This window comes from Martes martes, assembly GCF_963455335.1.
Source record: "Martes martes genome assembly, chromosome: 7".
Classification (NCBI taxonomy): Eukaryota; Metazoa; Chordata; class Mammalia; order Carnivora; family Mustelidae; genus Martes; species Martes martes.
The window spans coordinates 26,500,372-26,515,423 of NC_137894.1; the positions used below are offsets into that span (position 1 = coordinate 26,500,372).

At 38.7% G+C, this 15,052-nt stretch overlaps 1 protein-coding gene across 1 annotated transcript in view; it reads right to left on the minus strand.

Annotated features, from left to right (window-relative positions):
• The window catches only part of HERC2 (HECT and RLD domain containing E3 ubiquitin protein ligase 2), a 248,076-nt gene that overhangs the window by 143,151 nt on the left and 89,873 nt on the right, over window positions 1-15,052 (minus strand). Inside the window, exons 16-17 of the mRNA XM_080809534.1 lie at window positions 3,024-3,217; window positions 133-333 (exon numbers count right to left, since the gene is read on the minus strand). Of these exons, the coding sequence (XP_080665660.1) occupies window positions 133-333; window positions 3,024-3,217 (395 nt within the window). The remainder of the gene's footprint in view (window positions 1-132; window positions 334-3,023; window positions 3,218-15,052) is intronic.

The window sequence follows — 15,052 nt, forward strand, 5'->3', positions numbered from 1 at the left end:
ATAAATAATTTAAAATTTTCATTAGCAGTTCACTTAACAGGCTAAAACCCATTCCCTTCAATATACAGAAACATTATTACAAATGCCTAAGACACTTACAAAGGGAGGCAGAGGAAAGGAAATCATTAATACCTGAAGTCGTAGAAGATTCAGCGTCGCCACAGCCATGCACTCTTTCTCTTGAGGTGGAGGCCAGTCAGCAGTGCCATCCATCCCTTCACTCACTTGACGCAATAGGAGGTCGAGCTGCTCAAAAGTCATTGAGCAGATGTCTACCACAAATGGGACACGGAGGCCAATGGACCACTCAGAACAAGATGACCAAGCAAAACTCTACGGAAGAATCATAAGAAACTAAAATGAATCTACACATTCAGCTCTTAGACTGTTTCACAGGAGAGATTCACTATCATTATTCACAACAGCCAAAAGGTACAACTCATGTGTCCACTGAAGGACGAATAAATGAACAAAATGTAGGCTATACATACAATGGAATGTTATTAATCCTTTACAAAGAATAAAATCTTGAAACATACTACAACATGGATCAACCTTGAAAATATGAAATGAAACAAGTTAAGACACCAAAGGTCAAATATTATATGATTCCATTTATAAGAGGTATCTTTTTTTTTTTAAGATTTTATTTATCTTATTTATCTTATTTATTTATCAGGAGGGGAGGAAGCAGGCTCCCCGCTGAGCAGAGAGGCCAATGCGGGGCTCGATCCCAGGGACCAGGCAGAGTCTTTAACCCACTGAGCCACCCAGGCGCCCCTATAAGAGGTATCTTGAATAGGCAAATTCACAGAAACAGAAAATAATTTTGAGGCTACTAGGGACCGCGGGGAAGAGAAATGAAGAGTAATTGTTTAATAGGTACAGAGTTTCTATTTAGGATGATGAAAAATACTGGAAGTGGATAGCAGTGACAGTTATACAATTTCATGAATATACTTAACGCCACTATACAGTGCAACCACAATTTTTTAATGACCAAAAGCACTGATATTAAAAAAAACTTACAAAACTGAAAAAAGACATGGAGAAATACATAATTACACTTGGAAATACAAACACTAGCCTCCTAGAAAGAGACAGTAAATCAGCAAGGATGTAGAACAGAATAATACCATCAATGAACGGAATTTAATTGACATTATAGAACACTTCACCCAACAACAGCAAAACACATCAACAATAAAATACACAAATCTTTTCAAACACACACACTGAACATTAACTTAATAAAGGAACATATCCTGAGACATAAAACAAATCTGAACAAATCTAGAAGAACAGAAATCATATAGTCTATTCTCTAACCACCAGAAAATTAAACTAGAAATCAGTAACAGAATAGTAACAGAACAATCTCAAAATACTTTGAAATTAAATGACACAATAATCCATAGGTCATAGAGCAATTCTCAAGAGAAATTAGAGAATTTTGAACTGAACAAAAATGAAAATACATCAAAATGTGTGGGTGCAATTAAAGCACTGCTTAGAAGGACATTTATAGCAGCAACTGCTTAAATATTACAAAAGAAGAAGGGTCTAAAATTAACCTAAGCTGAAGAAACAAACAAAAGAATAAAATGAACCCAAAGCAAGCTGAAGGGGGAAAAAAATAACAAAGACAAGAGAATTAACCAATGAAATAGAAAGCAAAAAACAAAGGGAAAATTAATGAAACTAAAATCTAGTTATTTAAAAAGATCAATAAAATGGATAAACCTCTAGGTAAAACTGGCAAAGAAAAATACCAATACAATGTTACTGCAGACCCCAAAGACTTCGAAAGATTAGTAAATGAATACTAAGGAAAACTTCATACACAAAAATCAGACAATTTAGATGAAATGGAACAACTCCTTGAGTACCACAAACCAAGAAAACCCACTCGAGAAAAAAAAAATTCTAAATATTAGCTCTGTATCTCTTAAGGAAACAATTTTTACTTAAAAATCTCTTGAGAAAGAAATCTCTTGGCTCAGATGGATTCACAAAAAAACATTTAAAGAAGAAATAACACTAATTCTACACAATCCCTTCTAGAAAATAAGAGAAAGGAACACCTGTCAATATTTTTTATAAGGCCAATTTAACCCAGATAAAAGACAGACATACAGTATAAGACCGCAAAAAAAAAAAAAAAAAATCCACAAACCAATTACCTCTGATGATCATCAGCAGAAAAATCCTCAACAATGTAATTAATAAATCAAATAAAGCAATATATAAGAAATAACCAAGTGGGGTTATCTCAGTAATGCAAGGTCTGATCAATATTTGAAAAGCAATTAACATATTCTACCATATAAACAGACTAAAGAAGGAAAACTACATGATCATATCCTTTGAGAAGAAAAAAGCATTGACAAAATGAAGTATCTATTCAGTATTAGAAAAAACTTTCAAAGAAGGCGGTAAGTGGGGGGTTGGGTGAGCCTGGTGGTGGGTATTAAGGAGGGCACGAATTGCACGGAGCACTGGGTGTGATGCATAAACAATGAATCTTGGAACACTGAAAAAATAAAGTTTGTTTTGTTTTTTTAAAGATTTTATTTATTTATTTGACAGACAGAGATCACAGGTAGGCAGAGCAGGCAGAGAGAGAGGGGGAAGCAGGCTCCCTGCTGAGCAGAGAGCCCGATGTGGGGCTTGATCCAGGACTCTGGGATCATGACCTGAGCCAAAGGCAGAGGCTTTAACCCACTGAGCCACCTGGGTCAGGGTCAGGCAACCCTGAAAAAATAAAGTTAAAAAAAGGAAGTAGGAGTTAAAGGAAACTTCCTTAATCTGATAAAGCATCTACTAAAAAAAAAATTCCTACAGCTAACATCCTAGCAAACGATGAAAGACTAAATGCATTCCCTCTCACCATTCTTCATACTGACTGCAACTACAGGATATAAGGATAACACACACAGGTCAATGCTATTTCTACATACGAGCAATGAAAGACAGGAAGACAAAATTCCACAAAATATCTAACCACACTATCTACTCAGTACCTGAGCAGGTCCACAGGCAATTCCAACTATGTGTTTGGTATCCAGTCCTGGCAGCGCAGCAGGTTCTGGCTTGGTCACACGCAAGGTGTCAAAGTGCTGGCACTGGTCGTTGCTCCCCCAGCTATGGACCTCGCTGTCCTCAGTCAGAGCCAGGCAGTGGGTGGAGCCTGCAGCCACATCAATTACCTTCTTCCCTAGGAGGAAACAGTGATACAATACAGCTTCACACCTGATTTCTGCTGTAGGTCATTCAGGTAAGGAGATAATTTAATGTAAACTTCTAAAGGATAATTCATTGCTTTAATATTCTGCATAATTCATCTGCTTCATATATGTTATTAAAACCCATAACATTCTACTAGCTACAACTTATTAAGACCTACAGTCTGAATATTAAATAATACTAAGGTATGAAAAGGATCTTTTCATACTTTCTTCTTATACAGATTTTCATTCAGAAAGAGACAACTGTATTTTAATTAATCATTAAATCATATTCTCTTGTCCCAAGGTATAATCACACAAAGTATATTCTTTTTGCCTCAGAGACTTTGTATTTTTAGAATATTTTTACGTTCACAGCAAAACTGAGAAAAAGGCACAGAGATTTCCCATATACTTCCCACCCCAACACATGCATAGCCTCACCCATGATCAATTATTCACTGTTTCTTTTGGGTTTTTTTGTTTTTGGCATGTGAAAGTCTACTTGTTCCAAAACCATTTGTTGAAAAAGCTACCTTTGCTTCATTGTATTGCTTTGGCTCCCTTCTCAAAGATCAATTAACTATACTTAGGCGGGTCTATTTCTCAGCTATTTTGTATCAATTTTGTCTATATTTTGTCTATACTTTAGTCAATGCCATGCCTTTTTTTAAAATAAAGAATTTATTTATTTATTTGACAGATAGACATCACAAGTAGGCAGAGAGGCAGGCAGATAGAGAGGGGGAAGCAGGCTCCCCACTGAGCAGAGAGCCTGATGCGGGCCTCGATCCCAGGATCCCGGGACCATGACCTAAGCTGAAGACATGACCACTGAACAACCCAGGCGCCCCAATGCCATGCTTTCTTGATTACTACAGTTTTATATTAAGTCTTGAAGTTGGGTAGTATCAGTCTTCAACCTGCCCTTCTCCTTCAATACTGTGTTAGCTATTCTAGGTCTTTTCTCTTTCCACATAAAATTTAGAATCAGTTTGTCTTGCATTAAATATATAGATCAAGATAGAAAGAAATTAGTGTTCAGTCTTCCTACTCATGAACACAGAATATCTCTCAATTTATTAGTTCTCCTTCGATCTCATTCATCAGTTTTATAATTTTCCTCATACAGGTGTTATACTTACTTTGATAGAATTAAACCTCTGTATGTCACTTTATTAATACTAATGTAAATGGTATTTTGTTTTTATTTCAAATGCCACTTCTTAATTCCTGGTATATAGGAACTAAGGTATATACCAAGTGACTTTGGTACATTAACTTTGTATCCTGCAACTCTGCTATAATCATTTATTACTTCCAGTTTTTTTGTTGATCCTCTCAGATTTTCTACATGAACATTCATGTCATCTGTGAACAAAGATAGTTTTGTTTCTTCCTTCTCAATCTGTATACCTTTAATATCCTTTTGCGGTTTTGTTGCATTAGCTAGAACTTCCAGTATGACTTTGAAAAGAAACGGTGAGATGAGACATCTTCCCCTTGTACTTTATCTTAGTGGGAAAATTTTAAGTTTCTCATCACTAAGTATGAAAATAGCTGTAGGATTTTTATATTCTTTTTTTAATTAATTTATTTTAATAAACATATAATGTATTTTTATCCCCAGGGGTACACGTCTGTGAATCGCCAGGTTTACACATTTCACAGCACTCATCATAGCACATACCCTCCCCAATGTCCATATCCCCACCACACTCTCCTGTCCCCCATCCCCCCAGCAACCCTCAGTCTGTTTTTTGAGATTGAGTCTTTTATAGTTTGTCTCCCTCCCAATCCCATCTTCTTTCATTTTTTCTTTTCCTACCTCCCCCCAAATCCCCCCACATTGCATCTCCACCTCCTCATATCAAAGAGATCATATGACAGTTGTCTTTCTCAGATTGACTTATTTCACTAAGCATGATACCCTCTAGTTCCATCCACGTCGTCGCAAATGGCAAGATTTCATGTCTTTTGATGGCTGCATAGTATTCCATTGTGTATATATACCACCTCTTCTTTATCCGTTCATCTGTTTATGGACATCTAGGCTCTTTCCACAGTTTGGCTATTGTGGACATTGCTGCTATAAGCATTCGGGTGCACGTGCCCCTTCAGAGCACCACGTTTGTATCCTTAGGATATATACCCAGGAGTGCAATTGCTGGGTCATAGGGTAGCTCTATTTTCAGTTTTTTGAGGAACCTCCACACTGTTTTCCAGAGTGGTTGCACCAGCTTGCATTCCCACCAGCAGTGTAGGAGGGTTCCCCTCTCTCCGCATCCTCGCCAGCATCTGTCATTTCTTGACTTGTTAATTTTAGCCATTCTGACTGGTGTGAGGTGGTATCTCATTGTGGTTTTGATTTGTATTTCCCTGATGCCGAGTGATGTGGAGCATTTTTTCATGTGTCTGTTGGCCATCTGGATGTCTTCTTTGCAGAAATGTCTGTTCATGTCCTCTGCCCATTTCTTGACTGGATAATTTGTTCTTTGGGTATTGGGTTTGATAAGCTCTTTATAGATTTTGGATACTAGCCCATTATCTGATATGTCGTTTGCAAATGTCTTCTCCCATTCTGTCAGTTGTCTTTTGGTTTTGTTAACTGTTTCCTTTGCTGTGCAAAAGCTTTTGATCTTGATGAAATCCCAATAGTTCATTTTTGCCCTTGCTTCTGTTGCCTTTGGCAATGTTCCTAGGGAGAAGTTGCTGCGGTTGAGGTCAAAGAGGTTGCTGCCTGCATTCTCCTCAAGGATTTTGAAGGATTCCTTTCTCACATTGAGGTCCTTCATCCATTTTGAGTCTATTTTCATGTGTGGTGTAAGGAAATAGTCCAATTTCATTTTTCTGCATGTGGCTGTCCAATTTTCCCAGCACCATTTGTTGAAGAGGCTGTCTTTTTTCCATTGGATATTCTTGCCTGCTTTGTCGAAGATTAGTTGACCATAGAGTTGAGGGTCTATTTCTGGGCTCTCTATTCTGTTCCATTGATCTATATGTCTGTTTTTGTGCCAGTACCATACTGTCTTGATGACGACAGCTTTGTCATAGAGCTTGAAGTCTGGAATTGTGATGCCACTGACTTTGGCTTTCTTTTTCAATATTCCTTTGGCTATTCGAGGTCTTTTCTGGTTCCATATAAATTTTAGGATTATTTGTCCTATTTCTTTAAAAAAAATGGATGGGATTTTGATAGGGATTGCATTAAATGTGTAGATTGCTTTAGGTAGAATAGACATTTTCACAATATTTGTTCTTCCAATCCATGAGCATGGAATATTTTTCCATTTCTTTGTGTCTTCCTCAATCTCTTTCATGAGTACTTTATAGTTTTCTGAGTATAGATTCTTTGCCTCTTTGGTTAGATTTATTCCTAGGTATCTTATGGTTTTGGGTGCGATTGTAAATGGGACTGACTCCTCAATTTCTCTTTCTTCTGTCTTGTTGTTAGTGTAAAGAAATGCGACTGATTTCTGTGCATTGACTTTATATCCTGACACTTTACTGAATTCCTGTATAAGTTCTAGAAGTTTTGGAGTGGAGCCTTTTGGGTTTTCCACATATAGTACCATATCATCTGCAAAGAGTGATAGTTTGACTTCTTCTTTGCCAATTTGGATGCCTTTAATTTCTTTTTGTTGTCTGATTGCTGAGGCTAGGACTTCTAGTACTATGTTGAACAGCAGTGGTGATAACGGACATCCCTGCCGTGTTCCTGACCTTAGCGGGAAAGCTTTCAGTTTTTCTCCATTGAGAATGATATTGGCGGTGGGTTTTTCGTAGATGGCTTTGATAATAATGAGGTATGTGCCTTCTTTCCCTACACTTTGAAGAGTTTTAATCAGGAAGGGATGCTGCACTTTGTCAAATGCTTTTTCAGCAGCTATTGAGAGTATCATATGGTTCTTACTCTTTCTTTTATAAATGTATTGTATCACATTGATGGATTTGCGGATGTTGAACCAACCTTGCAGCCCTAGAATAAATCCCACTTGGTCGTGGTGAATAATCCTTTTAATGTACTGTTGGATCCTATTGGCCAGTATTGTGGTGAGAATTTTCGCATCTGTGTTCATCAAGGATATTGGTCTGTAATTCTCTTTTTTGGTGGGATCCTTGTCTGGTTTTGGGATCAAGGTGATGCTGGCCTCATAGAATGAGTTTGGAAGTTTTCCTTCCATTTCTATTTTTTGGAACAGTTTCAGGAGAATAGGAATTAATTCTTCTTTAAATGTTTGGTAGAATTCCCCTGGGAAGCCGTCTGGTCCTGGACTTTTGTTTGTTTGGAGATTTTTGATGACTGTTTCAATCTCCTTACTGGTTATGGGTCTGTTCAGGTTATCTATTTCTTCCTGGTTCAGTTGTGGTAGTTTATATGTCTCTAGAAATGTATCCATTTCTTCCAGATTGTCAAATTTGTTGGCGTAGAGTTGTTCGTAGTATGTTCTTACAATTGTTTGTATTTCTTTGGTGTTGGTTGTGATCTCTCCTCTTTCATTCATGATTTTATTTATTTGCATCCTTTCTCTTTTCTTTTTGATAAGTCTGGCCAGGGGTTTGTCAATCTTATTAATTCTTTCAAAGAACCAGCTCCTAGTTTCGTTGATTTGTTCTATTGTTTTTTTAGTTTCTATTTCATTGACTTCTGCTCTGATCTTTATGATTTCTCTTCTCCTGCTGGGTTTAGGCTTTCTTTGTTGTTCTCTCTCCAGCTCCTTTAGGTGTAGGGTTAGGTTGTGTATTTGAGACCTTTCTTGTTTCTTGAGAAAGGCTTGCACCGCTATATATTTTCCTCTCAGGACTGCCTTTGTTGTGTCCCACAGATTTTGAACCGTTGTGTTTTCATTATCATTTGTTTCCATGATTTTTTTCAATTCCTCTTTAATTTCCTGGTTGACCCATTCATTTTTTAGAAGGATGCTGTTTAGTCTCCATGTATTTGGGTTCTTTCCAAATTTCCTCTTGTGATTGAGTTCTAGCTTCAGAGCATTGTGGTCTGTAAATATGCAGGGAATGATCCCAATCTTTTGATACCGGTTGAGACCTGATTTATGACCTAGGATGTGGTCTATTCTGGAGAATGTTCCATGCGCACTAGAGAAGAATGTATATTCTGTTGCTTTGGGATGGAATGCTCTGAATACATCTGTGATGTCCATCTGGTCCAGTGTGTCATGTAAGGCCTTTATTTCCTTGTTGATCTTTTGCTTAGATGATCTGTCCATTTCAGTGAGGGGAGTGTTAAAGTCCCCTGCTATTATCGTATGACTGTCGATGTATTTCTTTGATTTTGTTATTAATTGGTTTATATAGTTGGCTGCTCTCATGTTAGGGGCATAGATATTTAAGATTGTTAGGTCTTCTTGTTGGACAGACCCTTTGAGTATGATATAGTGTCCTTCCTCATCTCTTATTATAGTCTTTGGCTTAAAATCTAATTGATCTGATATAAGGATTGCCACCCCAGCTTTCTTCTGATGTCCATTAGCATGGTACATTGTTTTCCACCCCCTCACTTTAAATCTGGAGGTGTCTTCCGGTCTAAAATGAGTTTCTTGTAGGCAGCATATTGATGGGTTTTGTTTTTTTATCCATTCTGATACCCTGTGTCTTTTGATTGGGGCATTGAGCCCATTAACATTCAGGGTAACTATGGAGAGATATGAATTTAGTGCCATTGTATTGCCTGTAAGGTGACTGTTACTGTATATTGTCTCTGTTTCTTTCTGGTCTACTACTTTTAGGGTCTCTCTTTGCTTAGAGGACCCCTTTCAATATTTCCTGTAGAGCTGCTTTGGTGTTTGCAAATTCTTTCAGCTTTTGTTTGTCCTGGAAGCTCTTTATCTCTCCTTCTATTTTCAATGATAGCCTAGCCGGATATAGTATTCTTGGCTGCATGTTTTTCTCGTTTAGTGCTCTGAGTATATCATGCCAGTTCTTTCTGGCCTGCCAGGTCTCTGTGGATAGGTCCGCTGCCAATCTAATGTTTTTAACCCTTGTATGTTACAGACTTCTTTTCCCGGGCTGCTTTCAGGATTTTCTCTTTGTCGCTAAGACTTGTAAAGTTTACTATCAGGTGACGAGGTGTGGACCTATTTTTATTGATTTTGAGGGGCGTTCTTAGCATCTCCTGGATTTTGATGTTTGTTCCCTTCGCCATATTAGGGAAATTCTCTCCAATAATTGTCTCCAATATACCTTCTGCTCCCCTCTCTCTTTCTTCTTCTTCTGGAATCCCAATTATTCTAATGTTGTGTCGTCTCATGGTGTCGCTTATCTCTCGAATTCTCTCCTTGTGGTCCAGTATTTGTTTGTCTCTCTTTTGCTCAGCTTCTTTATTCTCTGTCATTTGGTCTTCTGTGTCACTAATTCTTTCTTCTGCCTCATTTATCCTAGCAGTGAGAGCTTCCATTTTTGATTGCACCTCATGAATAGCTTTTTTGATTTCAACTTGGTTAGATTTTAGTTCTTTTATTTCTCCAGAAAGGGATTTCATCTCTCCGGAGAGGGTTTCTCTAATATCTTCTATGCCTTTTTCGAGCCCGGCTAGAACCTTGAGAATCGTCATTCTGAACTCTAGATCTGTCATGTTACCAATGTCCGTATTGATTAGGTCCCCAGCCTTCGGTACTGTCTCTTGTTCTTTTTTTTGAGGTGAGTTTTTCCGCCTTGTCATTTTGTCCAGATAAGATTTGCTTTCTCCTGCTGTGGAATTCCTCTGTTCTTGGTGACTGAAGTTGGTTTTGGCTGGGTTTCTTGTTGATCTTCTGGGGGAGGGGCCTGTTGTAGTGATTCTCAAGTGTCTTTGCCGCAGGCGGAATTGCACCGCCCTTGCCAGGGGCTGGGCTAAGTAATCCGCTCGGGTTCGCTTTCGGGAGCTTTTGTTCCCTGAGCGCTTTCCGTAGAGTTCCGGAGGACGGGAATGAAGATGGCGGCCTTCCAGTCTCTTGGCCCGGAGGAGCCGAGAGCTTGGGGTTCCACTCCTCAGTGCGCTCTCAGAGCAAAGCGCCCAACCGCCCCACCTCCCTGGCCTCCTGTCGCGCCTTGAGGAAAGCAGTCAATTGCTGGCACTTAGAGAGAAGCGTCTGGTCGCTTCCGTCTCCGTGGCCTCTGGCTGCACTTCAAGCCCACCCAGTCTGTGACTGGCTCAAGGTAACCCCGGCCTAAGAGCTTACTCCTCGGTTTTGTCGCTGTAGCCGGCTTCCCCACTCTAATACCTGCGAGCTCTGCGGCACTCAGACACCCCCGGTCCTTCTGTGACCCCGCAGGACCTGGGATTATGCTGACCCCGCCTGGGCTTCCCCTCGGTTTAGCCTCTGGAGCGATGTCCCTCCGTGGAGCAGACTTTTAAAAGTCCTGATTTTGTGCTCCATTGCTCCGCCGCTTGCCGGGAGCCGGCCCCTCCCCCCGCGGTCTGTCGTCCCGTCCCTTTGGATTCACTTCTCCGCAGGTCCTACCTTTCAGAAAGTGATCGATTTTCAGTTTCTAGAATTGGTGCTCTTCTTCTCTTCGATTTCCCGTTGGATTTGTAGGTGTTCGCAATGGTTAGATAAGATATCTAGCTGATCTCCTGCTACCCGATGTCGTCTCAGCCTGCTACTTCTACGCCATCTTGACTCCTCCCCCTATAGATATTCTTTAACAAGTTTATGAAGTTCTCTCCATTCCTAGTTTGCTGAAAGTTTTTATCATGAACACCTACTGGATTTTACCAAATGCTTTTCTGCAGCTATTAATATGACCATGTCATTTTTCTTCTTATTATCTCAATTCCATGGATTACATTATTTGGTTTTTGAATGTCGAACTAGCCAACATTGCATATGTAGAATAAATTCAATTTGGTGGTGATGTTTAATTCTTTCTATACATTGTTGGATTTAATTTGCTAATATTTTGTTGAGGATTTTTGCATCTATATTCATGAGAGATGTAGGTCTGTAATTTTCTTTTCTAGTAATATTTTTGTCTGGCTTTGGTATTAGGGTAATGCTGGCCTTGCAGAATCAATTAAGAAGTATTTCCTTTGCTTCCATCCTCTGAAAGATATTATAGAGAACTGGTATAATTTCTTCCTTAAATTTTTGGTAGAATTTACCAATAAACCCATCTGGGCCTCATGCTTTCTGTTTTGAAAAGTTATTAATTATTGACTTAATTTCTTTAAGAGATGTAAGCCTATTCAACTTGTCTATTTCTTCTTGTTTGAATTTTGGCAAATTGTGTCTTTTAAAAATGGTTCATTTCATCAAAGTGACCAAATTTGCGGGCATAGAGTTGTTCTTAGTATTCCTTTATCACCTCTACAATGTTAACAGGATCTGTAGTAAAGTCTTCTCTTTCATTTCTGATATTAGTAATTTGTGTCCTGTTTTCCTTTTTTCTTAGCCTAAAGTATACGAACTTTATTAATCGTTTCAAAGAACCAGCTTTTGGTTTCCTTGATCTTCTCTATTGATCTTCTGTTTTCAATTTCATTGGTTTCTTCTCTGATTCTCATTATTTCTTTACTTCTTCTTAGTTTGGATTCAATTTGCTCTCCGATATCTAGTTACCTAAGGCAGAAACTTAGACTATTGATATTTTTTAAACATCCATAACCATACATGATCACGAATTTTTTTTCTAGTGATGAGAGCTTTTAAGATCTGTTCTCTTGGCAACTTTCAAATATACAATAAAGTGTTAATAGCTACAGTCACCATGCTGTGTATTATATCTGCAGGACTTATTTCACAACTAGAAATTTGTACGTTCTGACCACCTTCACCCACTTTACCCACCCCCTGCAATCCCCACCTCTGGCAACCACCAATCTGTTCCCAGCATCTATGAGTTTGGTGGGGGCCTGGGGGGAGTCTGGGGATTTTTTTTTAGATTTCACATACAAGTAGAATTATACAGTGTTTATCTGTCTCTATCTGACCTATTTATTTTGCATAATGCCCCCAAGGTCCATCCATGTTAACACAAATGGTAGCATTACCTTCTTTTTTATGGCTGAATAATATTCCATCATATGTATATAGTACATTTTCTTTATCTACTCATCTATCAACGGGACACTTAGGTTGTTTCCATATCTTGGTTACTGTGAATAATGCTGCAACAAACATGAGGATGCCAATACCTTTCTGAGTTCGCATATTTACTTCTTTCAGATAAAGACCCAGGAGTGGAATTGCAGAATCACCTGATAGTTATCTTTTTAATTTTTTGTGAAGCCTCCTTACTGTTTTATACAGTTGCTGTACCAATTCACATTCCCATCAACATTGCACAACAGTTTCTTTTTCTCCACATCCTCACCAACACTTTCTTGTCTTTTTCATAATAGCCATTCAAACAAGTTTGAAGTGTTCTCTCACCTGTGGTTTTGATGTGCATTTCTCTGATGATTAATGATGTTGAGGACCTTTTTCATGTACCTGCTGGCCATCTATAACTCATCTTTGGAAAAATGTCTACTCAGATCCTCTTCCTAATTTTTAATCAAATTGGCTATGGGGTAGGTTTTTGTTTGTTTTGCCACTGAATTTTAAGAGTCCTTTATATATTTTGGATATTAACCCCTTATCAGATATATGATTTGTAAATATTTTCCCCCATTCTATATTCTGTAGGTTGCTTTTACAATTTAGTGGTTTGTTTTCATTGTTGTTGTTGTTGCTGTTGTTTTGAGAGGAGGGATGCAGAGAGAGAGGAAGACAGAGAGTCTTAAGCAGGCTCTACGCCCAATGCAGAGCCCAATGTGGGGCTCAATCTCACAACCCTGAGATCATGACCTGAGCCAATATTAAGAGTCAGATTCTTCCGTTCCTGATTAAAATGATTCAAAGTATAGGGATAGAGGGAACTTTCCTCAACTTCATAAAATCTATCTATGAAAGACCCACAGCAAATATCATCCTCAATGGGAAAAAGCTCACAGCCTTCCCTTTGAGATCAGGAACACGACAAGGATGCCCACTCTCACCACTCTTGTTCAACATAGTATTAGAAGTCCTAGCAACAGCAATCAGACAACAAAGAGAAATAAAAGGTATCCAAATTTGCAATGAAGAAGTCAAACTCTCTCTCTTCACAGATGACATGATTCTTTATATGGAAAACCCAAAAGACTCCACCCCCAAACTACTAGAACTCATACAGCAATTCAGTAACGTGGCAGGATACAAAGTCAATGTACAGAAATCAGTGGCTTTCTTATACACTAACAATGAAAATAGAGAAAGGGAAATTAGAGAATCTATTCCATTTACGATAGCACCAAGAATCATAAGATACCTGGGAATAAACCTAACCAAAGAGGTAAAGAATCTGTACTCGAGGAACTACAGAACACTCATGAAAGAAATTGAAGAAGACACAAAAAGATGGAAGACCATTCCATGCTCTTGGATCAGAAGAATAAACATTGTTAAAATGTCTACACTGCCTAGAGCAATCTATACTTTTAACGCCATTCCAATCAAAATTCCACCAGCATTTTTAAGAGCTGGAGCAAACAATCCTAAAATTTGTGTGGAATCAGAAGAGACCCCAAATTGCTAAGGAAATGTTGAAAAAGAAACACAAAACTGGGGGCCTCACATTGCCTGATTTCAAGCTTACTACAAAGCTGTGATCACCAAGACAGCATGGTACTGGCATAAAAACAGAAACAATGATCAGTGGAACAGAGTAGAGAGCCCAGATATGGACCCTCCACTCTAAGGTCAAATAATCTTTGACAAAGCAGGGAAAAATATACAGTGGAAAAAAGACAGTCTCTTCAATAAATGGTGCTGGGAAAATTGGACAGCTATATGTAGAAGAATGAAACTCGACCATCTTACACCATACACAAAGATAAACTCGAAATGGATAAAAGACCTCAACCTGAGACAGCAATCCATCAGAATCCTAGAGGAGAACATAGGCAGTAACCTCTTCGATGTCAGCCACAGCAACTTCTTTCAAGATATGTCTCCAAAGACAAAGGAAACAAAAGTGAAGTGGGACTTCATCAAGATCAAAAGCTTCTGCACAGCAAAAGAAACAGTCAACAAAACAAAGAGGCAACCCACGGAATGGGAGAAGATATTTGCAAATGACAGTACAGACAAAAGGTTGATACCCAGGATCTATAAAGAACTTCTCAAACTCAACACACACAAAACAGATAATCATGTCAAAAAATGGGCAGAAGACATGAACAGACACTTCTTCAATGAAGACATACAAATGGCTATCAGACATGTGAAAAAATGTTTATCATCACTAGCCATTAGGGAGATTCAAATGAGAACCACATTGAGATACCACCTTACACCAGTTAGAAAGGCCAAAATTAGCAAGACAGGAAACAACATGTGTTGGAGAGGATGTGGAGAAAGGGCAACCCTCTTACACTGGTGGTGGGAATGCAAGTTGGTACAGCCACTTTAGAAAACAGTGTGGAGATTCCTTAAGAAATTAAAAATAGAGCTTCCCTATGACCCTGCAATTGCACTACTGGGTATTTACCCCAAAGATACAGATGGAGTGAAAAGAAGGGCCATCTGTACCCCAATGTTTATAGCAGCAATGGCCACGGTCGCCAAACTGTGGAAAGAACCAAGATGCCCTTCAATGGACGAATGGATAAGGAAGATGTGGTCCATATACACTATGGAGTATTATGCCTCCATCAGAAAGGATGAATACCCAACTTTTGTAGCAACATGGACGGGACTGGAAGAGATTATGCTGAGTGAAATAAGTCAAGCAGAGAGAGTCAAGTATCATATGGTTTCACTTATTTGTGGATCATAACAAATAACATGGAGGACATAGGGAGA